Here is a 23,539-nt window from a genome sequence, read left to right as displayed (position 1 = left end):
CCTGTTGCACCAAAGAATTTATAGTTTTTAGCCTATAGCCTGCTTCATTTGTGTCATAGGGTTAGGATTTTTGATGTTTTTGGACTGAATGCTAAACCGCTAGCCTCTGTAATGCATGAAAGCACTTTAATATTATGGTAAAATCCCACAATGTTTATATAATAGGCCTACTCTGTAACACTGCTCCAGAAACTTAAAGTGTGGTATTTATGTTGCAGTTTATCACATTTTTTTAAAATCTCCTGTACTTTTAGGATGACATCTCTGTAGGATTCATACTTTTGCACTCATAATGATAGATCTATAACCTGTTTACATTAATGATCAGGTTACAATGTCTCTTTCTTTAATGAGACACGTTTTGCAACGTGATCTTCGAGTTACGTTCAAGAGCAACAAAAAAAAGAGAAAAGCCCCTGAAGTGCAGCCTCTGTCAGCTTATAATTTGCGCTATCTCTGTTCCCATCATCACCACCAGTGCGCCTTTTTGGCTGCAGATCTCGGTCAGTTTTTGTAAGGGGGTAGGGGGGTGGGTGGGAGGGTGGAGGGGTGGGTTAATGCCACGTGAACAGGCTACAAAAACACAGTGAAAGGATGGATTTCATAACGCTCACGCGCGCACAGCCTGCACCTCTCTCTCTCTGCAGTGTGCAATGTTGTGTTTACATGCATCCCGCTCCTACGGTGAAGCAACACATTTGAGGGTTTCATGGTGTTGCAACACGACTGGGCTCATCCTGAAATGACAACATTTTTTTTTTTTAAAATAATGACACACAGAAAAAACAAAGTATTCATGAATTGTTGTTGTGTTTTGGACGCGCGTCCTCGACGTCTGGACGTCAAGGGTATGACGAGGGCAGCTAGGCTTTTTGTTCATGTTTAATTTTAGGTATTTTTATCTATTTAGTGTCATCATTAATGGCATTATATTTCAGATGTGGATCTGTCTAATGTCAGGATGATGCAGTGTGACATAGTGCAGCTGCAGGAGGAGGAGGTGGTGGTGGATCAGGATGCTGTTTTTGTTTTAATCTGCAAAATAAAAAAATAATAACACCAGCTATGTCCCACATGGCAAAAGCCTAAAGATACACTCGAGGAATATTGATCTGCTTTTAGAATTAACTGAAGGAGGCAGGCCTTTTCTGTGTAGTTGTTTTTTTAGGAAACATCATCTTTTAATATCACTACAGTGTTTATATGGTGCTCAGCTATGACTTTAAATTGACCTTTTCCTGCTTTCTTGTGTTATTACTTCCATTTGGTGTCAGGATTGTGTATTATTCTGTGTTTGCCATCATTATAAAACATTACAGCATCATAAAAGATCGTTTTCTTAAGGGATTGTAATCAATATTGTCTCTAAATCTGTCCCCATATGGCCATTAATCTCAAAATAATTGATCAAGCAGCAGGCAATTGAAGTGAAATATGTGCTGAAAAGGTAGCACGTGACTCTGCCTCTGATCACAACAAAGAGCAACAGATAAAAAAAAAAAAAAAACAAAGCACCAAGAAAAAGAATCATTTTTTACACCACGGAAGAGAAAAAAATCAGATTCATATTCTCATCTTGTATTTATTTACACATCCGGGCATCTGCGCGCTCCCTCCTTCCCTTAGTGGCGCCTTCAGGTCGCATGGGAAATAATCTCTTCAGCAAAAACATAACAATACGTTTCAAAAACCAATAAGGTTTCATGGATCTCTTTTGTGAAACGCTGATTTAATTTGGTTGGTGAAATAATTCTCAACTCGTAACTCATACTTACACACAAACACTACATATGATGCATTTGAGTTCATGTTTTACAGCAGCACATCAAACACTGCAGGCAACAAACTAATTTGAACTATACTTTACCTCCACTTAAAGCTTCTTCACCGTAAAAATAAATCTAATTCAAAGAGGTTTGGTTGTAAGTTGCCAAAGTTAACAATCTGAAACCTGAATTGAAACATATAGTGAGTAAAAAAATTGAAGGCATCTTCATTTATAGACAGTGTACAAAAGTAGCACTATTGATATGTTTTCCACGGAAGTTGAAAACCAAACAGAGCCTTTACAATAAGAAGAACTCTACTGTCTGGGTAAGATAAACCTGATTGACCCCAGACAGGGAAGTTAAAGTGTCACATTAGCAAACGGAAGTACAAGAACAGATCCAGCATACAAAGAACTGTAATAAACTAGACTATCATATACATTATTAACACCCGCTACAGCAAAATAAAGCATAGAACAAAAATAAAGGGTACTTAATGGATACTATAAACATCATACATATTTAATGAACCACAAAGTGTATTGAGATAAAAATCATTTTAAGTGAGGAGAAAGGGAATACTAAAGGTTGCATGTGAATAAAAAATGCACTTTAGTAAATGGAATCAGGTTGTTGTTAGAGATCTGGGGGGAAAAATACAAAATGTTTTAGCACCTTTAAAATAACAAAGAATTAAAATGACTCAACTCAAAAAATATGTACACTCAGTCACCACTTGAATACCACTCTCCACCTGGTTTCCATCTTTCCCACGGGAACCTGAAGGCAGCACAGCCACTCATTGATGAGCGCGCCTGTCAATCACAGCTGCAGCTCCCTCCCACGTGGTGACGTTTCCGTACCAAAGTAACCAGGCCAGTCCATTACGCACACAAAAGACACAACAAAAGCCTGTGCTGGGAAAAATGAGATCCGTCAGCACCCAAAGGACACAACAATAAGTTCCCATCTGGCAGCATCACACATGGACCAGAGCCTGGGACGACGACAATCATTTATTTAACTCCAAACAACAACAACAACAACACAACATCTCTCTCTTTCTTCAGCTGTCCAACCAAGCTGCGTTTTGCTCAGATCTGATCCAGGTGGTGAGTACAGCAGCAGCAGTAGCAGCAGCAGCAGCAGCAGCAGCAACAGCAACAGAAGAGCATGTTTACCTCAAAAAAAAAAAAAAAACTGAAAGAAAAAGCAGTAAACATGGTTCTGGTGTCGTGCTGGATTCACAGTCTGCATCAGGCTCGGAAAAAACAAATAATAAAAAGCAGCCAGCACAGCGACACTGTTGCGCTTGAGCTGGCGTCGTGCTCTTTTGTTTGGGAAAAAAAAGAGGAAAGGGGGGGTTGTTAAAAAAAAAAAAAAGCATGTAACGTTCAGATTAACTTCTTTAGATTGTCCTAATGTTCAGTTTAAGGGCAGGTTTTGTTGTTAAATGTGTTATTAGTGTTGTTGAGATGCAGTGTTGAGAGCAGCGAGTCTTTTGTCTGGACACTCTTCTTCCTGTTGGTTACCAGAGACGCACAGTGTGCTGCCTCTTTGTTTTCACTTTGCTCAGTTTGAACATCAGCTGTTCCTGCTGGGTTACCTGTCGACTCAACTCACTCCTCGTTTCATAATGGAGCTTTCCTCATTTTTAAGACCCCCCCCCCCCTCCCTCCTCCCAAAAAAACCCCAAAACAACAGCGTCGTTTAAATCAAAATTGTTGTTACCAGGCGATGAGGAAGGCTTGTGAAACAAAGGAACCAGCGCCAGGAAATGCTCTTGTAGGATTCCAGGCCAAATTTTTAGAATATTTTACAGTTTTTCTTGTTAAAAAATACAGAAAATCTTAAAGTAACAGCATAAGAAGTGAACACAAATAAGACCATGTGCTGTCAAATACTCTGAAGTCAGCAACTTGGCTTCACAGGTGACCACAACAAACCGAAACACAGCTCTGCAGACGTTGTTTACATCCTTATTTGGCGTTTATGAAGAAAACTGTCAGGTGTGCGTCATGTCATGCTGTCAGTGTGTGTGTGTGTATTGAAGAGAGAAGAAAAGGGGGGGGGGTCCACATGCAAATAACAGCATGCTATTGTGTGTCTGTGAGTGACAAGCCCCCCTTTTTTCTCCTGGGGATGCACAGCACAGAGAAGATTTAATCGCTGATGGTGATGATGCTGAAGTATGACACACTTATAAAGCTTGTGTGTGTGTGTTTTTTTCACCTTGCCACCCCCCTCGCCTCATGCACGTGCAGCTGGGGTTAAACTGGGCTAATTCAGAAAGGGGATTTTGTCCTTTTCATGCAGGGATTATGGCCTCAGGCACCTGTGCAGATTATACAGTATGTATGTAAATATGGCTCGTCTGGGGCTGCTGGGTTGGGTTGCCAGTCTTCACCTTTGTACCTTCTCAGCTGTGTGTGTGTGTTTATGTGTGTGCGTGCGTGCGTGTGTTTGCAGCAGCCATGCTTTCACGTCACTTCACGGCTGCTTCCTGTTGAGTTGCGGAAGCTCCTTTGTTTTTTCGTCTGGCTGCTGGTTTCTGTCTCGGTGCTGCTCTTCCTGTTGCAGCATGTTGAGCTCAATTGGAAACTTCTAGAGCTGCTGAAGCTCATTTTCATTGTGTTTTCACTCTCAGGGATGCAGGGTTATTGTGTGTGTGTGTGTTTTTTTCTTTCAAGGTGCAACCTTTGTTATGCAATGCTGTCAGTGAGAATGATTGTTGAGCCTGAAAGCTGCTGTAGACATGAAAGTATATATATATATATTTACTACAACAGGTAGTTTCTCTTCCTTTCAACACTTGGATCATCACTCAGAAGATGAAAATGAAGCCCTGACACTTGACAATGTCTGTCTTTTGTTGTAAATTACAAATACTCTTTTGAAAAGATGTATCATATTCCAAAATATGGCTGACAGAAAGCTTAATGTCTTGTATACATAAACACATTATAAACAACAATAAACCCTTCTCAGCATTTTCATACAAGTAGATGTTTCTTTTCTTACTCTCATAACCGTCGCCAAGTGTGTTTTTGTTGTAGGAATAAAAGGCCGAGCAGATATATAGCACCACTTGTAGGCAGTCCAATTTGGATCAATAACAAAACACACAGCTGTCATAGTCCTGCCCACATTGTTTGATTGACATGTGCCCTCTGAGAAGAGCTCAGTCATTTTCTCTCTGCAATCGGTGATGTAATAATTATTCAGATACTTAAAGGTGCAGTTAGTAGAACTTAGCGACATCAAGCAGAGTGGATTTGGCAGAAATGGAATATAATATTCATAAGTATGTTTTAATTAGTGTATAATTTCTGAAAATAAGAATGAATGAGCCATTTATAGCTACACAGGGAGCAGCAGCACTGCAACGGAGCCTGCCATGTTGCACCACCATGTTTCTACAGTAGTACTTTTCGCCGCCACCGCAGGTTTTCCTACATGCTTGGAAGGGGAGGGGGAGGGGTATTAAGTTGGTTGCAATCGATAGACGCCATTAAAAGTAAAAGTCCCATATTCAAAATCTTACCAAACTAAAAGTACAGAAATATCTTTAGCAAAATGTACATTAAGTATCAAAAGTAGTATTCATTATGCAGCAGAATGGTGGTTAGTGACGTTATTATGTATTTTTAAGTTTTTGAAGTAAATGAAATTGCACTTAAAGTGAGACTGCGTGACTTTTGCTGAACAGCGGCCGCTGTGGCCTCAAGTCATAATTACAGCTAAATGCTAAAAAGTGGTGTAACAGTCGCACAAGCACAGAAGAGTCATGTTTTCTAACGTTAGCTTCATGTTTAGCCACCTTAAGCTACTGTTCTTACCAGAGTCTGTGGCAGCAGACAGCAGCAGGGTGAGGAGAAGGGTATTTAGTCGGTTGCAGTCTGCAACCTCACCGCTAGATGCCACTAAATCTTACATACTGTTCCTTTAACTCGTTGTTTTCTGACCTGCTTATTTACTTTTTCACCAAAACTTTCACCCAAAAAGCCCTCATAAACCCACTATACACTACCTGCTCCGCACCAAACAACAGACAGACACAGTTAACGACTAGCAGGTGAAGAAAGAGGAACTTCTAGCAGCTAAATTGACAGTTATTTCCTTCAGAAGTTGGTGGAGACCAAACCAGAGCTAAAAGAGAGTGAATATTAGACTTACATTCACCAGGTGGACAGAAACACGACTCCAAATGAATTGATAATGTTGCTCCGTAACTGCTGGATTTGTAAATAAGCAACAACACATTCACCACAAGTTTGTCAATTTTCCAGTTTGTTCTGCTGCCCCCAAGTGGCCAAAAAAAAACATCAATGAACGCAGCTTTAAATATGGTACTTGAGTAAATTTAATTACTTTCCGCCAATGTCTGCAATGTAGTTTTACTGGAGTCACAAATGTTTAAATCAAATCAAGTCAAATTCAACCCAATTTCCACGGTGCCTTTTGAGCCAGATTGCAATACAAAGTCCTTCACATAGACATTGAAAGAACGATCAATAAAGCACGAAACAACAGTAACAAACCATGTAAAATAAACCAGTAAAAGGCCCCATTCTTTACTTTACCCACTATATGAACAAACCACCATAACCTCAAACTTTAGTGTCCACTTAAAGACACCAAACAGCCTCTGGACACAGACAGGAATGTTTTAGAGGAACAACACTTCTGTTAAACGTTTGACAGCTGATCCTTTTAGTTCCCGTTCGCTGTGAACCACAGCAGAGACAAACACACAAACAAAATGATTAATAATCATAGTTTAATAGACGAGATAAGTAACAGGGTTATAAAAAGCAGTGGGCGGCATGGAGATGAAGGCAGCAGGATGAAGAGGAGGATGTGTAAAGATATTACTTTCTATACAGATAGGTAAAATAAAACAATTGGCTTGTTAGACAATGCAATACTTATGTTGATTTCTTGTCCTGTGAGCCCTTTTGAGCAAGTGAATCACCTTTTCAAGTCTCCAGGTTACAAAAGATTTTTGAATCAATTCATTATGGATGTTTTTCAGTGTTGACGGAGGCATAAACGTCACATTTTTGGTCAGCTGGAATCCGAATTCTTGCCGCACCGAAGTCTAGACGGCGGTATAGTCGGAGGTAGAGCAGGTCTCTTCTTCATGGTGAATATTTGGCGGTGTTTTTAGACCTGTAGCAATGTTTTTGTCAATCTCAGTCCCTTCAAAAGGTCACACACTCATTGTGTCTTGGCTGCATTGTCTCATCGGCTATTCTAGTCTGTCCTGCATATGAACTGGTATGCATTTGTTTCTGTAGAGCTGAATCTCCTGCAGGCCTGCTGAATTCAGCATGATAAAAGCCCGTTTAGAGATGTTATTTGTGCTTTTTATGAGGTTTTTTTTTGTGCCTAATATGTGCTTAATTTGTCTTTTGTGTTTTAGTCTTTGTCTTTTTTGTTTGTTTTAAACTTTCATAGGAAAAATCAATTTTAGAGCAACTTGGATCATATTCTGGTAGTTCTGACCAACATTTCTATCAGTTATGATAACATTGTACTTGCCAAAGTAATTGCTGTGATCACTAAAAACAAGTCAGATGAGGCAAGAATTTCAGGCAGCCAGGTTTTAAACAAACATCCTAAAGTTAGCCAAACTAACTTAGAGATAAAAACAGAGCTGAACAGTAAAATTATCAGCCAAACTGTCTGTTTTGAACATTAATCACATATTAAAGACAGACTTTTCGGTTACATTCTGACTCTCTGGGTTCACTAACTTTCAGTTTTACCTCCAATTAAAGTGGTTTAGAAATTCTGGCTGAACTGTCGGCGTGTTTACAACCTGTCTGATCATGTTACCTCATGTTACCTGCCCTTATCTGACTCTGTTGTAGCAAAGTCACCATGTTCTCACATCACAGCAATTAACTCCATCAGTACAATGTTTATCACAATCAATAGAACCAGAATTATCCTTTAATATCAACCTGCAGGTGATAATTATCCATGTAAATGAATTGCTTATTCTTACCAAAACATATGTAACTCCTTGTAAAATTGATCTTTTTTGTAGTATTTCATATATTTCTTCTTTATTTTAACTGATAAGTATAAATATATTAAATAAATATATCATAAAATCACATCTACAGAGCTAGATTATATTTTATGCTACATCTGATGCAATAATAATTTTGAATGTAATAATTAGAAATTGAACTTTTATACAATTATATCTAAATGCCAACAAGTATCAACTGAAAAAGTAGAGAGAAAAAGTGTTACAACACTAAAACAATAAACTCAGACTCCTTTTTATAACTTCTGTAAGACTTTTTCAGTAATTTCAACATACACAGTATTGTCTTTTGCAATTTATTGTATAATTTGATGATTTTTAATACTTTCTGCGACAGACTGAATGCAAATATAATGGACAAACAAATAAAAACACATAACTTTTATGCGAGCAGCTCCAGTAGTCTCATCCTGCATTCATGGGTCCAGTGGGACAAAACAAACAAAGACTTGCTCCTGTCATAATAAAAATGAAAGAAAGACAATTTTTTCCGAGCAAGTGAAACATATTGTGTGGCCTCAGCTAAAGAGGAGTCTGTTTGACTTGTCATAGCATTAAGTTACATCACCTCGCAGCCATGTTAGGAGTCAACAACATGCTATTGTAATCACATAATAGATGATTGTAATCAAATGATTGCCCCAGCAAACGAGCAGTGTTTCATATTGGAAATGCAATCAAGATCATGAGTTCTAAAAATAGGAGGTATGGAACGTGTCTCTAACCACATCTCCTTTTCCTTTTTCCCCCCCCTGCAGGTTTGATTTTCTCCTGTGGTGTCTGTGTGGAGCGTGCCACACACCCACTCCACAACAACGACGGCTTTTGCTTGCATCTTCCAGTGTTTCTTCTGTCAGCAAGTCCAGCAGAGCTGCAACTCTTCCAGTGCCAGCCCTGACACCAGCGAGGAGCCCTGCCCCACTGACATGGTGAAGATGACCAAGTCCAAGACCTTCCAGGCTTACCTGCCGAACTGCCACCGCACCTACAGCTGCATCCACTGCCGGGCACACCTGGCCAATCACGACGAGCTCATCTCAAAGGTACGACGGCACAGTTCGCTACATCCAGATCCAGACGCGCACACACACCCCAGTCCTCCCGTGTCCTTCACATGAAGCAACCCTGCAGCAGCGCACATGACATTCAACTGGTCCGACTATATTTATATACACCAAGAAGGGCTGCAGGGGCTTTGCGGTTGTGTCACAAATCTCCCGGCAGCCACTTTTGATGCCATCATTGAAGGTCAACTAGAGAGAAATCATTCGGAAATGTAAAAGATACTAGAAATATACTCATCTGCTGTAAATATAGATCCACTTAATAATGTTATGAATAAAAGTGGAGAGTCTGACGTGGCAGATTTGGTTGTAAATGTAGGTTAGTGTGTCAGAGCTACACTTTCTGTTTCCAAACATCTTGTAACATGAGAATAGAGTTTAAATAGCTTGAACAAACTGCTAGCTCACTAGCCAGCCTGCTTTTTTTTGTCAAGCAAACAGTGCTAATGTTTTTTTTTTTTTTATTAGCTATCAGTAACACTTGTTTCTACCACATCATGTGGTGACAAACAACCCTTAAAACAGACAAAAATGCCTCACTCATAACTTCCTTAAATGTACTTTAAAGCTGCATTAATTGATTTTTTTTTTTTTTTTTTGGACTTAACAAGTTGACAGATAAAGTGTCCTGACATATTGTTGACTTAAGGCGCAGTCACACCAACGTTTAAAGAGCTTGTCAGACTTTTAAGTGTTGCTGCTTTTGCTATTTTTGTTTCTGTTGCTGTTTTTCAGCTAAAAAGTCCAAACTGAAAGCACTGCTGTGGCTCACTGAACGTCTTTGCTGACCTCAAAGTCCACAACAGAAGAAACTCTCATAGTTTATTAGCTGTTTTCTACCATCCACTTTTATAAATAACCCTTCTCTCCTGAACATCTTTTGAACTGTGTGAGCAAATCGTTTAAGGCCGCTAACTCGTAGAGCTACTGTGACTGATTATCTTTAGCATGTTGGTGGCTTGTAATTTGGCAAGTCATTTAACAAGCCTGTATCACAACCTGTTTCACGAGGATAAACTTTGCTGTGTCACTTCCTGGTGTAACCTGCACTTTCTTAAGGTTAAAGTGTTAGCAAACAATTGTCTTTTGACACATGAATCTGACACGGAGCAACATTCATTTGTCTTATTTTAGCTTTCTGCACCACCTCTTGAAAGAAATATCTGGCTTTATCTTGCTGTTAGATGTTCTCTTACAGCTAGTTGCTAGCTAACTTTTCTGCTGTTTGGTGCTGGATAGGAGCCGCACATTCATAAACAAGGCTGGTGACTGAACCATATATGTGCTATAAAACAAGAACATTGAATTATTTTCATATTAGGTATTGTTTGATTCAATGTAGATATAAAAATACTTAATGCAGCTTTAAAAATAAGTGTTTTTATCCCAACTCATTGATAAGAAGCAACATTTAAGGCTTTATGAAAAGTTCAGATGGTTGTTAATGAATGTATGCTATTAAGATGTCCTGTTGTGTCGGTCAGTTGTGGAGAAAAGAGGAGAGCATAAGCTGCTGATAATCCCTTAAACTAATTAATAAAACACTGCATGAGTGTCGCAGTGCAAACTGTATTTTAAAAATGGGATTTTCACCCAGATGTACAATCAAATGAAACGCCGATAACTTGTCAGAGTCATTTAGAAATCAAAATGTCTATGTTTGTCCCTTCAATCACATTTGAGGTGACACTGTGGGCCGTGATGATAAATTCTGACGGCGCTATTTGGAAATGAATAAATCTGCGGCCTGCTCAAACCTGTGACTTCTCACTCAGAGGGGACTCAGCAGTGATTGAGTGTTGTCCTCCAGCATTAGTCGTGGCGAACGACACTCGGATTTGACAGCGATGTCATTTTATTTGATGCTCACCTTTCGTTATTGCATCTCTAAAGCGTGTGTACCTGTCCGCTTCTTGCATCTGTATTTTATTTCTGCCCGTTAAATTCTCTAGAGGGGTTGATGACAGCCGCAGCTGCTATTATTACTGAGGCGGTTTTTTTTTTTTGCAGTGCACAAAAGAGCCGGTCTGTCTTTCAAGTCTTACTGCTGTGGTTATTTTTGTTTCTGTTGCTGTTTTTCAGTAAATAAAAAAAAATTTAAAAAAAGTCAAAACTGAAAACACTGCTGTGGCTCGCTGAACGTAACCTCAGAGGCTTACTTTCATAATATCAGATGAAAAATCAGGACACTCTGGCTGCAGATCTGCCTCACTGCCCACGTTTTTCGTTTTTTTATTCGGTTGTATTTTTCTCCTCTTTGTTATCTGTACTCAACCTGCTGAGTTTAGCGGTCGAAGAGGTCGTTTCAGGGCCGCGACTAATGATTATCTTCATTCATCAGTCGATCTACGGATTGTCTTTTTGGATTAGTCGACTTAATAATTGTTTAGCCTTGAAAATATCAGAAAATAAAGACAAATTCATGCAGGTTTCCAGACACCGATGTTGCAGCAGCTTAATTTGGCCAAACAAAAGATAGAAAACCTAAAGAATGTTGATATAAGATAATAAAAAACTGCAAAAAGTCACATTTTCTGTCAATCAAATAAACATTTCAGCTGTAGAAGTTGTTGACACTTTGCACCAGAAACCTTTTGACTTTACAGCAATTAACTGTTGCCAACCTGCTATATTTGTGGCAAGAGAGATTTAATTAGCCGATGTTTCTATTGACTCAGAAGTAATCGGTTATTTCTTTTGTCGTCACTAGATCGGCGTGACGAATGTTCCCGAGACTGCACGTCTCCCTCTAACCTTAACTTTTAGGAAATGTATTATCATCAGCGTCATCATCATCATCTGCACGGCAGGAGTGGATAATTAGCGTCATAGAAATAAGACATTTCAGTCGTTCAATCCGGCGTTTCTGTCAGACTGTTGTCGGAGAAGCTCTTCTCTAGGAGACTGTGACCCGTAGTGAATCTAAATGACAGTTTATTATAAGTGGCAAAAAGTGCCTGGCGGTGCTGGTCTGAATATAAAATGAGTTCTTCTCCAACTAATATTCAAACAAAATGTCTTAAAGCTGCACCAGAGAAAGATTTTCCAAGGCAAAAGTTAAACCTTGACATTGATTATGAGTTTAAAAAAAAAGTCTTTTCACACATAACTCTCCATGTCCTGTCATTCAGCAATTCAAAGTCTCAACTGCAATATGATTGGAGTCCTTTTTCATTTGTGGTTGTGCTGTAATGTGTCTCATTGTGTTGGCCTGCAAGTATATTTCCATCCACATGTTTTTATGTAGATTGTTAATTTGCACATAAAAAAATCTGAGTTGAATAATTGAAAAAAAGCATATATATAATATATGTAATATAGCTTGGATGTGGAAAAGTTGGCATGTTAAAAAAGTTATTAAACTGTCGACAAAACATTATTGTCATGATGTCACTCTCCGTTCAGGGCTCCGCTCCACCAGACAGACCAAAAAAAAAAAACAATAAAAGGAGTGGAAGTGTTGTGAGTTTACACAACCGCAACATCCCAGCAATGAAATACAACGATGTATCGTGTTACTGATGCAGATTTATTGTGATAATCTTTTTTACGTCCTCTTGAATATATTCACATGAAGGTAGCTGTTGGAATCATGCACTGACTGACGTTTAATTTCACATTAATCCATAACGGCCGTGTTCACGCCGACATTTATGATGTTTCACCAAGTTCAGCTGATTTGAACAGCTTCAGGAGGATTAGCTTAATTTGCTTTAATAAACAACAACTTGCTAAATTAAATTCACTGAGTGCAAATTTGAACTGCGACTTGTTATCTTGCAGCGTGGTCACACTTTAAGTCCAGGAAGTTGTTTTAGCTAATGCAGTTAATGTTGTTTTGTACTCGGTTGTAATACTCGATCGAGTTGTAGCTTTGTTTTTAATTAGCCAGCTAGCTAATGTTGTTATGGTACTGATGCTTGGTCATTTAATCATCGCATCACTTTCTGTATTTTAATTGAATCTTTTTGTCTGTATATTGTCAAGTTTTTGCCACGATAAGCAGCTTCTTTTTGTGATGTTCCACCAGAACAGGTGTTTATGTGTCTCTGAGGTACTTGTGTTTTTAATTTTTTGTGTATTTTTTGGGGGGGATAATTAAGTTAATCCACTGAGATCTTCAGATATTCCTCTGAGTAAAAAACACACTGGATCTACAGTAGTAAGACATCAGTTTCCATGATTTGTTTTCTTCAATTTCCTCTAAAAACCACTGTTAACGCTCGACAGTCCCACAAAATATGTGAATGATCCTCTATCATCCTACACTTCCTCCTTCACGAAGCTACTTTGGAGTCCTTATCAAAAGTCGATACAACCGCTAGGATCCTGAAAAATACAATTTTAAACCTCCATGAATCACATTTGATACATTTGTGGAAACCTGCACGTAAATCCTCCCACATCCTGTCCTCAATGATTACCTTCAGTTCGAGAAAATTGTTTTTTATGTCTTACACACACACACACACACACACACACACACACACACACATCTTATTTTACAGTCAGATCACACAGAGGGATGATGAAGATTCAGTCCATTTGCCCAAAATGAAATTGTCCTGCCAGGTCTGGTCATTTATCTGCCCACAGAGTGACGAATCAGTACCTGAGTGAATCACAAACAGCAGAGAGAGGAAGCTGGACTCTTGAGACCGTGACGCTTCATAGCAAATGATCTAACAGCGCGTTTTGTCAGAGGGCTTCTGGGTATTGAAGTCCTCATTGTCCAAACAGTTAGCCCTCGCTGACATTTGGAGCCACAAACATGCAAAGCTGCCAAGTGTTGCTTTAATGCCCGCCGCAAATCGACAGCTGGTGAGCAAAGAGTGAGTAAAGTTTATAAACTATCAGATGATCCAGAGTTGCCCCGAATGAAGCGATGACCTTTATGTGTTATAATAAGATAGTGACAGTCGTGCTCCCCGTGCGTTGCACTCTCACCACGCGCTAAGCTGATTATTCAAATGGCAAAGATGATCAATCTGCGCACTCGCCATCTCCATGTCGAAATCCATTTGCCTCCTGCGGCTCGGAGACTCGGGAGCTCGCAGCTTGTTAGTGCAAAGCAGGAAGAAGACGAGAGCTCGGTAAACAGCTCTACCACCAGACTACGTTCCCTTTCAGCAGGATCAGAGGCCTCGAGATGATAATTTTGGAGTTGTAAAGTCTGCACAATGAGGAAATCACAGGGTTTATTATTGTTAAACACGGCTGTAATTTACACTGATGCACCTTTGGCTAAAGAGAGCCTCTATCCTTGTTTATCTGCTCCTCACTTAATCTGTCTGCAGCCATGAAAGATATGCAGATTTATTGTCACACAGCAGAGAGATGTCGTTTTATGATGACATGGTGTTTTGGGTCCGTTGAGGCTTTAATAGCTCCTGTGCTGCAGCAAATCTTTAACCGGTTTCACTTTCTTATGTTTCTACATGGGACTGGAATGAGTAGAACAGCATGCAGCGGAGAATAATGGAAAGGCTTTTACAAATTGTTGGCCGTGACGCAGCGGTGCAAAGCCTGCCGACCATCTACCATTAAGCTTGTGCCAAAACACCAAGTTAGAGGTCAGCCTGTTAAAGTGGCGGCTTGTAAATGAGGTTTGTCTGGATGGTTTCAGAGGCAGGCGGGCGCTCCAGGCTTGTGTTTGAGAAAATAGTCGGTAATGTGGTAGATTTTATGTGTTGTAGTGATGACTGACAGACCTGCCTGCCTCAGATGGATGGTTTTAATAGGGGTGTGAATCTTTGGGAATCTCATAAATCGATTCAGATTCTTGGGTGTCTGATTCAGAATAGATTCTCGATTCAAAACAGATTCTTAACTGAATGAATAGAAAGGGGAGCTCCAGTATACTGTGTGCCAAACCATTCACTGGTGTCCTTAATCCACTGAAATACAATATGAAACATAAATGACAGATGAGATAAATGGTTCACCTTTTTATTTTAAAAAGTTAACCACATTAATTAAAGAATTAATTAATTCAAACACATCTTACAGTCTCCTGCCTGGGTGCTCCGCTGTGTTGTTATTAACGTCATGTCTCCAGCAGAGGAGAGCAGCCTCTCTGCTGCGCCGTTAGCAGGTCAAAGACATCGCTGTACAACACCCTGAGCCGGCGCGGGGTCGTTGAGGTGAAACAGACTGAGCACCGAGTAATTTTCTTCACCTCAGAGTTGGTTTAAGTTGCTTTAATGCTGCAGTGTGTGTGTCAGTCAGCTGGTCTGCTGCTCCACTAAGCTAACGTTAGTCTCTAAGTGACGGCGTAGAAAGTTCACAGCATGCTTCACATTCGTCGTGCAAAGGTAGTTATTTAGTTATTAAATCAAAACATGCTTGCAACTGCTGCTTTTTGTGAAGATGAACTATAAGGTAGTGCTAGCATGTGTGCCTTGTATATTGTCCAGGTGACGTTTGTAGTGACTAGACCCAAACTTTAAGTCACTACTGACCGCTAATGGTATGATTGTTCCGACATGCACTCAATATTGCGCAGACTATTCAATTTAATTGATAAATGCTTTCTTTATTGCCTTAAGACAGTGTCAAACTTTCTTTCTATTAACTTCCTTTATATAAAATAAAATGAGAAACCAAAAACAACCAAAATAGCTACTATCCTGAGCACAGTCAAAAAACTTTTTGCCTCTCACCATCACCTGTAATGATTGGCATGACCTTTAAATAAATCAGTGCTCAGCCAGCCTTGACCTTGTTCCCCCTGCTGTTTGGGAGGAGTACCACATCAAATCGAATACCTGGCTCCTACAACGTTATTAACCAACATTTGGAAGATTGATTTGTGACATTTGTGAATTGATTCAGAGTCGTAGGAGATAAGAAGCGAGATTCTTATGTGAATCGATTTGTTTCCATCCTCCCTTACTGTCCAATGTTTCAAACGTCAGATGCAGTTTTGTATAGAAATGTCATCAAACAGAGGTTGTAAGTTAGATGTTTGAGCTAGTTTACTGTTTTTTTATGCCTCTGCGCCGGCAACAGCTGTGGCCGGAGGCGTTATGTTTCCAGGTTGTCTGTCCGTCAGTCCTATTCTCGTGATATCTCAGGAACTTGGACTCAAGGATGAACTAATAAGAATCTGGTGCTCAAAGGTCACCGTCACCTCCCAAATAACTGAAGAATTCATACGCTAATTATGACAAAGTTTCACACAAATGTCTATATAGGATAAAATGATGGAAGTGATGGCATTTTATATCCAAAAGGTCAAAGGTTTAACTTCACTGTGACGACATAACGTTCTGCAAAAACACTTTTCTGGCTGTTATTCGACGCCATCACTCAGGAACAGAAGGGGGAGATTGTGACCATATTTCACATTTGGTCGGACACTGAATTGATGACATTTATCTTGGGTGTCTACCTTGAAAGTGTGGAGATTTTTTATTAAATTCAAAGTCTTTCACCAAAAAAAATTATATGAGTCTAGACGGACGTGGGATGTACATTTCAACTTGAGTGGTTGGCGGTGAGGCGGTATTTCTAGTTTGTCACTCCAAGACTTGATTTTCTAGTAAATTTGTTCCATTAATCACATTTTTGCTTCACTGACATATAAAATCTTGACAAATAAGTCCCGAACTCATCTTTCCTTCCCTGATTTACTTTATTTCACGGCTGTAACTCTTCTTCAGCTGCACATTTGACCTCTTCATTGTGACCTTGGCTTATCATGAGCATTGATTGTTGCTTTCTAAGTGATAAATAATTAGATGAGAGTTGAGATATTTACGAACTCGGGCGTCGGTGCTCCTGATGTCACCGTGGGAAAGGCTGATAAAGTTAAAGGGTGTTATGGTTTGTTTACGATTGTTTTATGAGAGGTCACACCACATTGTTCTCAGAGCTGACGCTGGAGCAGGAATGCTGGAGAACCAGTAGCACCAGAGAGCTTGAAACTGGGAAATGCAAATGAATTGGATCTATCGCAGCACAATAGCCGCGTCTCAGGGAGTTCCCCAAAGTCTATATTAGGAAGCTACATTAGGAATTTAGCCTAGTTTGGCCCTGTGGTTTCTACTTATATGGTCCTATATTGTGCTGCATTATTAAGTAGTTGCTGTTATATGTAGGGTTTTTTTTTTTTTCCTGCTGTTTGTTTAGTTTATCTTGTCTAGACATGAAAACCACTGAGAAAATGCAGCAGGCAGATTTAAACAATGACTTCTAGTATATAGATGTTTATCAGTATAAAACTTAAGATGGCTATGTTTGGGTTTGTTTTGGTTAAGGTCATGTGGAGGATCTGATATATGCAACTGACTTTAAAGTATTTTTAACATCCTACTCCTCCCAACATACACCCACATAAACACACACACACACATGGTTGGCTGCAATCTTCTGCATAGAATTAATTTTGCAGTGTTTGTATTATGATACATAGCTTTCACAGTGATGGCATTAAATAAAAGTATACCGCAGCATGCCTTTAATGAAATTTTGTCCACATTATGTTTAGAATCATTTGGTATTTGTCTTCACTAGTAGTTGAGCATTAAAGGACGGGTTCATAATTTTTCAAATCTGTCTTAAAACAACAGTCAGGTTCTCAAATGATGAGGTTTTTTCTTGCTGTAATCATTCCTCCTGTTCATATGGATCATTAGAAGATCCCTTCATAATGCAATAATGTGATATGGTGATGGGGGCCAAAATCCACAGTCCTCCTTCTGTGCAAAAAATGTGTTTATTTATTATTTAAAAGTTTATCTGACGCTAATATGAAGCTTCAGCTGTCTTAATGAGTCAAATCAAGTAGATATCTTTCATCATTACAGTCTTTTTAGTGCCAAAGTTCCTCTTTTTGTTACTATATTTCCACTGCAGCTCAACAGGGAAACACTTAGGAAACACAAAGAGGGAATTTGATGCTAAAAAGACTGTAAATGTGTCAGATATCCACTGGATATGACTAATTCAGACTGCTGAAGCCTCATATAAGCTTCACATCAACTTTTAAATGCATTTTTTGCACTAAATGACTGTGTGGACACACTGTGGATTTTGTCCTCCATCACTTACACTGAAAGCAATTTTGAAGGGGATCTTTTTAATAGCCAGTATGAACAGGAGGAATGATTACAGCGAGGAAAAACCTCTTTCACTGTTCATATGGGCTCCTGGCTGACAGACTTGATAAATTGTGAACCCATCCTTTAAACAAATCTACTGTCAGGGATTTCCACTGCATATTACAGCCTCAACTGAAATAAAAACCAGCCCTGCCAACGTCATTTTTATGAAATATTAACCTTCAAAGAGAAAGAACAAAGGTGTTATATCCCACAGCGAAGGCCACATATTTAATGAGGCGGTTTTTACATAATCTTAATATCTAAATTGATCACAATATGAGATGCATTATGATTTTTCTGATTGAGCTCAGCAGGAGACAAACCTCTTTGGACTTTGCTTGCAGTGTAGCACCAAACACAGCGTCTGCATTATATTCAGCCTTCAGCAGTACCAGTTTGGAAACCACTAATCTAGTGGAAATGTTTCTGCATGTCTTTTCCTCCAAATTCTCTGTATGTAATCCTCTCTGTCGGGCCTTCGAGGAAGTTTTGGCAAATGTTAAATTTCCCTGCAAGTTAAGTTTCCTCCCTGTGGCTCAGTCGTGCAGGTGTTTGAACTTTTAAAATGCTGTCTTTTAAACTTTGAAGGGACTAAACATAAACATGGCAGACTGGACACTTTTAGAGTTTCTCCCTTGTAGCTGACCTCTGACCTTGGACTCCAATGTGGAGTTAAAAAAAAAAAAAAAAAACCCAAAGAGGGATCAGTGAAGTCAAAGTCACAGCCTGCTGCTTTACAGAGTGAACTGTTGACTGGGTTGTTTATTGGGCTAATTCCATAAAGCGACTCCTGACAAATGACCTAATTTACCTGAATAATCCACTTAAATAATAATTGGATTCGATGAAGGGATCTTCAGTAAGACAGTCTGTCTTTAACCTGTAACTGTAAACATGCTGCAAAGATACATGTACATTACAAGTAAAACATCATTAATCCACATGTGTGATTATATCTGACAGGTTGATAGTTTAATGGACTGATTGGAGAAATATAACTCAACCTGACAGATTGTGACGTTTCACAGATAGTTGTGGTTTTAAATCTGTACGACCTGTATGTACCATTTATGTTTTTAATGTACACAACATTGTTAATAATAAAAATGTGCATACGTTTGAGAAAATCAGCACACTCCGAACCCACAGTCAGGTACAGTGCAAGTATTTAATCATAAAGCCAAGTTAATGGTTGTTAGACCTTCATCAGTTTTTCATGCAAGTACACATGAGAATCTGTAGTGCACTGTGGTTTTATGATGATGAAAGCTGTATATTTTAATTACACTGTATATATAAAGCCCAACTAGGGACAAGAGTTGAAAGTTAGCAATAGCTATAAACTCTCTGTGCAGTACATCAGTTTCATGCTCTGTGTCAGAACTATGTTAAATTGCATCGTCCCTATCAAATAAAATAAAAAATGCTGCTCACAAACTACATCATATTATAAATCAACACAGAAGGCAATCAGAAACTCAAAATAATGGAACATGCATATTAGAAGTTACATCAACTCCGCCGATGACAAAATGCTAACATCAAAGTCCACATTTAAACTTACAGTATTTACAGTAGAAATCTTAATAAGTGAATCCAGCAAAGCTCTGAGTGAACAATTAGATCTTTAAAACCATTTTAAACCTTTTTTTTTTTAAATCATGAATTTCTTTTAAAACCTTCAATTGTTTCCAAGTACAGGAAGTTGTTTTTAGGGCTGCAATGCTAGCACAAGTACAAAATTAGTACAAAATATCTGTAAAAAAAGAACAATAAAATTAAATAATTGCAATTAGTTATTTAAGTTTTTTATCCCTGTAAATAGTTATGTCTGATGTAATACATTATAGTGCATAATAGTATACAGCATTAAACATTAATATGAATATTGTGGATATTTTATTTTTAGGGCTGCCACTAAGGGTTATATAAATAATTGATTAACGGATTAAATTATCAATCTTTAAAATGTCTTAAAAGGGTACCAAGGTCACCACCAGATCCCGATGATGTCTTCAAATTGCTTGTTTTGTCCGCCAACAGTCCAAAGCCCAAAGACCCTCAGTTTATAGTGATAAAAAAGAAAACCAGACATTTCTCATATTTAAGAAGCTTAAACCAGTGAATGTTTTCCTTTTTTGCGTGAAAATCAATGAATCAATTATCAAAATAGCTGCTCTTTCATTCATCTTATTGTTTCATCACTTTAATATGCGTCTCTGCTTACATTGTTCATATCATCATATACATGGATATCAGAAAAATGTAATATCTTGATACTGATTTTCGACCATGCCGCTCACAGATCTATTAATAAGCTCTCTATTCTCTGCCACACCTCGTCGGCATTTGTGTGTTCAATAGTCCGAGGCAGCATCACCACTCTTCAGCATCAACCCTTCTAAGCCGATTATGTTACTTAGGAGAAGATGACACCGTAGTCTGGTGTTTTCCACTACACACTGCCAAGGCCCGCTGACCCTGTCCATGTTTGATTTTCATCCCATATGAAATTTGTGAAGCGCCGTGCTCCGTGACCATGTTTCTTGTAAGTTTTTGCACTGTGCACATAGTTAAAAAAAAAAGATGCTAGCTACCCAGCCATGCTAACAGCAAAGGAAGGTGTTGGAGGGGCTCTGCAGGTTCTGGCAGATTTTCTCCCCATGGTTGCAGTCTGAGTACTGGAAATCTCCTGAGCCAGGTATAAAATACTGTTCCCCCCCTCCCCGAGCTTATGTGCCTAGTCTTCCAGGCATGCCAGCCGGCGAGCAAAGATGCAGATGGAGCAGCCCGAAAGAGAGGATTAACCTGAGCACATGGGCCAGGAGGAAGTATGGCAAGCACAGAGCCCCTCCCCCACCCTCCTCCTGCCTTCAACCACCAAACTAAATATGGCAAGCTTCTGAAAAAAAAAAAAGACTGAACAGAAAAGAAGTTTTTCTTTCTTGCAGTAAAACTCCCGGACAAACCTCCATTTAATTTAGGATGTTATTGAGGCTGTGCAGTCGTGTCTCAGAAGCACTCGCAGGAATCAAGCAGAAAGTCAACCTCAGACTTAGAAAAACACTCAAACTTCAGCACTATACTATCAGCAAAGAGGAAGCTTTCCTTCTCAGAGAGAGTGTGACATTGCTGTTTCACTCTCAGCCGCAAATTAAGTAATGATGATGCCTTGCAGTTTTCTGATAGCTGCAGTTTGTGATATTAAACAAGGGTAAAAAATAAAAATGCAGGCAGTAGAACTTCTTTATGTGTGCAAGCAAAAAAAATCTCTAGGTTATCTAGATTATATATGCAGAAATACTGTACGACATCAGAATTAAAAGGCATCTTAAATCTCAGTTAATTTAAAACCATTAACTTTTTATTTTCATCATATTACACAATTAATGTGAAATCTCGTAGTGATGAACCAAAGGAGAATCATCACCCGACACCTGATTCTGCAATTACCACCAGCTCTACAGAGCGTTTTAGCGTCTTTCTGCAGCAGCTCTGATACTTTTTATACTATATATAAGTTTTTTTAAATTCAGAATCAGCAAAAATAAAAAGCTGCATATAAGCTATGAAAGAAGAACTTGCTTTTTTTTTTTTAATGCTTATCTCAACCATAAAAGAAGAGCTCTTTGTCATAATTGGATGAGTCTCTGTTAGCATGAAGGACAACGAGACGCCATGGTGACAAGAAAACACAATCACTTCTCTCAGCACCTTCAACCAAAACATGTTAAAAACAGGAAGTGTGAGCACAAAATCCGATCTGACATCTGTTGTTATTGTCATCCTGAGCACGCTGCATCTCTTCAACATCGCTGTCGGTTCATATTTTAATCAGATATGGGTTACATCCTACAGATACAGATAGGAGCATCATCCTGAAATCAGATCGCAGTGTGAGCAGCACTTGAGAGCAGAGCGTGAAGGCCTGCAGTGTGAACGTGGTCCCGGAGCGGGACGACGCAGCCTGAATACTGAGGAGGCGGCTGAGTGTTTTATTCAGCACCTTGGCTTCGTCCCACCCATTAGGCTGATGGAAGCCCCTCTAATGGATTGATCACACTTTTCATTTCTTGCCATTAAGGGACGCAGTTCCTTTAGCTCTTTTGTTTCCTCCCTCCAATTGGGAGTTTGCCAAGACTCTGGTGGTTTACATGTGACTGGAGTGACTCTTGACAGAGTAGTTGATTTAATGTTTCTGTTTTCTCTCGCTTTTTTTTTTAATATCATAATTAAACCAAGTCAGCAAAGTTTATTTAACTATTTATATGCCGTGATAGCGGCGGCGCTCTAGAGATGGTAATGTTGTTTGGTCACTCTGTGCATCACTTAAGTCCAGAGAGAAATATTTCCACAACTTTTGGAAGGATTGCCATTACATTTTGTTCACACATTCATGTCACCTTTAGAATAACAAGTTTTCATTTAGCGCCATCATCAGGTCAAATTTACTATTTTCTAATACTTAAGTTTATGACCAATTACAGCTGTACTTTGTATTTAGTGGTAATTAGCTTATTTTAGCATGCTAACATGATACATGATGACATAACATGATACCTGCTAAATATCAGCATGGTTGAATTGTCATTGTGATGTTAGCATTGCTAATTTTAATGTTAAGCTCAAAGCAGCACTGTGTTGTCTATTTTGGAGATGAAACATGGACAGGCTGCGTGTGATTCTCTTTATACCACACTTGGAGCTGGTTGCACCGACACGGTTTATGCCTGGTCTTAAGCTAAGCCAGGCCAAGCCAGAACTTGGCGTTCTAAGTCACACCAGTTGCACCATCTAGGCTTAAGCCTTCCTCTCGCTAAGAACGGGTGTAAATCTTATGCCCAGACAGGAGCAGGCGTAAAGTCAAAATCTTTGCCTCGCTCAGGAGGTCTTTCCACTTTTTTTGTACATCGTTTTCTGAACAAAGGCTGCCAGAGTCTGAACAATCATTTATGGCCATCGTTATTTCTCTCTAAGTCGACTGCTTCTTCTTCTTATTTGTTGTTACGTTGGACTGCTTGGCAATCAGAGTTTTCTTGTGCTGGCTATACAGCTCTTTCTTTCTCAATGTCCATGAAAGTGCCTTTTTTTCTTTTTCTTTGATCCTCCATAATGTTGCCACAATTAGAAATGATAAGCTGCAAATTAGCAAGACAGCAGGAGATTGTTAACAATGTATCCTAGCAACGCACGCTGCTAGGCAATAGCCATAGTCGCGTGGACATTCACATGGACGCGCATCGCTAAGACCGGCCGTAGTCAAGACTAGGTTTGAGTTTGGTTGTTGCAACCGACATCAAGTCCATTCTGAAGACTGGTCTTAACAATGGGTGCAACCCGTCCCTGATGTCCTCATAGGCAGACGACAAAATGTGTGTCGTGCAGAAAGTACAAGTACAGACAATAAGTCTTGTTAGACAATACTTTTATATGCAATATTTATATTTTATCCAGTGGCGGACTCAGACTGTCTGAGGGGCAGGGATATAAAGGGAGCCTGATACATTCAATGGGCCCCCAATCAGCAGAGAACAACGA

General features: G+C 39.2%; 1 protein-coding gene across 1 annotated transcript in view; it reads left to right on the top strand.

Moving 5' to 3' along the window:
- The first annotated feature begins 2,206 nt into the window (after positions 1 to 2,206).
- The window catches only part of ypel1 (yippee-like 1), a 33,016-nt gene continuing 11,683 nt past the window's right edge, over positions 2,207 to 23,539 (top strand). Inside the window, exons 1-2 of the mRNA XM_042421253.1 lie at positions 2,207 to 2,881; positions 8,589 to 8,873. Of these exons, the coding sequence (XP_042277187.1) occupies positions 8,757 to 8,873 (117 nt within the window). The 5' untranslated portion in view covers positions 2,207 to 2,881; positions 8,589 to 8,756. The remainder of the gene's footprint in view (positions 2,882 to 8,588; positions 8,874 to 23,539) is intronic.

This window comes from Thunnus maccoyii, chromosome 9 (genome assembly GCF_910596095.1).
Source record: "Thunnus maccoyii chromosome 9, fThuMac1.1, whole genome shotgun sequence".
NCBI classification, from domain to species: Eukaryota; Metazoa; Chordata; class Actinopteri; order Scombriformes; family Scombridae; genus Thunnus; species Thunnus maccoyii.
The sequence above is the reverse complement of the archived record's forward strand: the minus strand, read 5'-3'. Positions and strand labels throughout refer to the sequence as shown.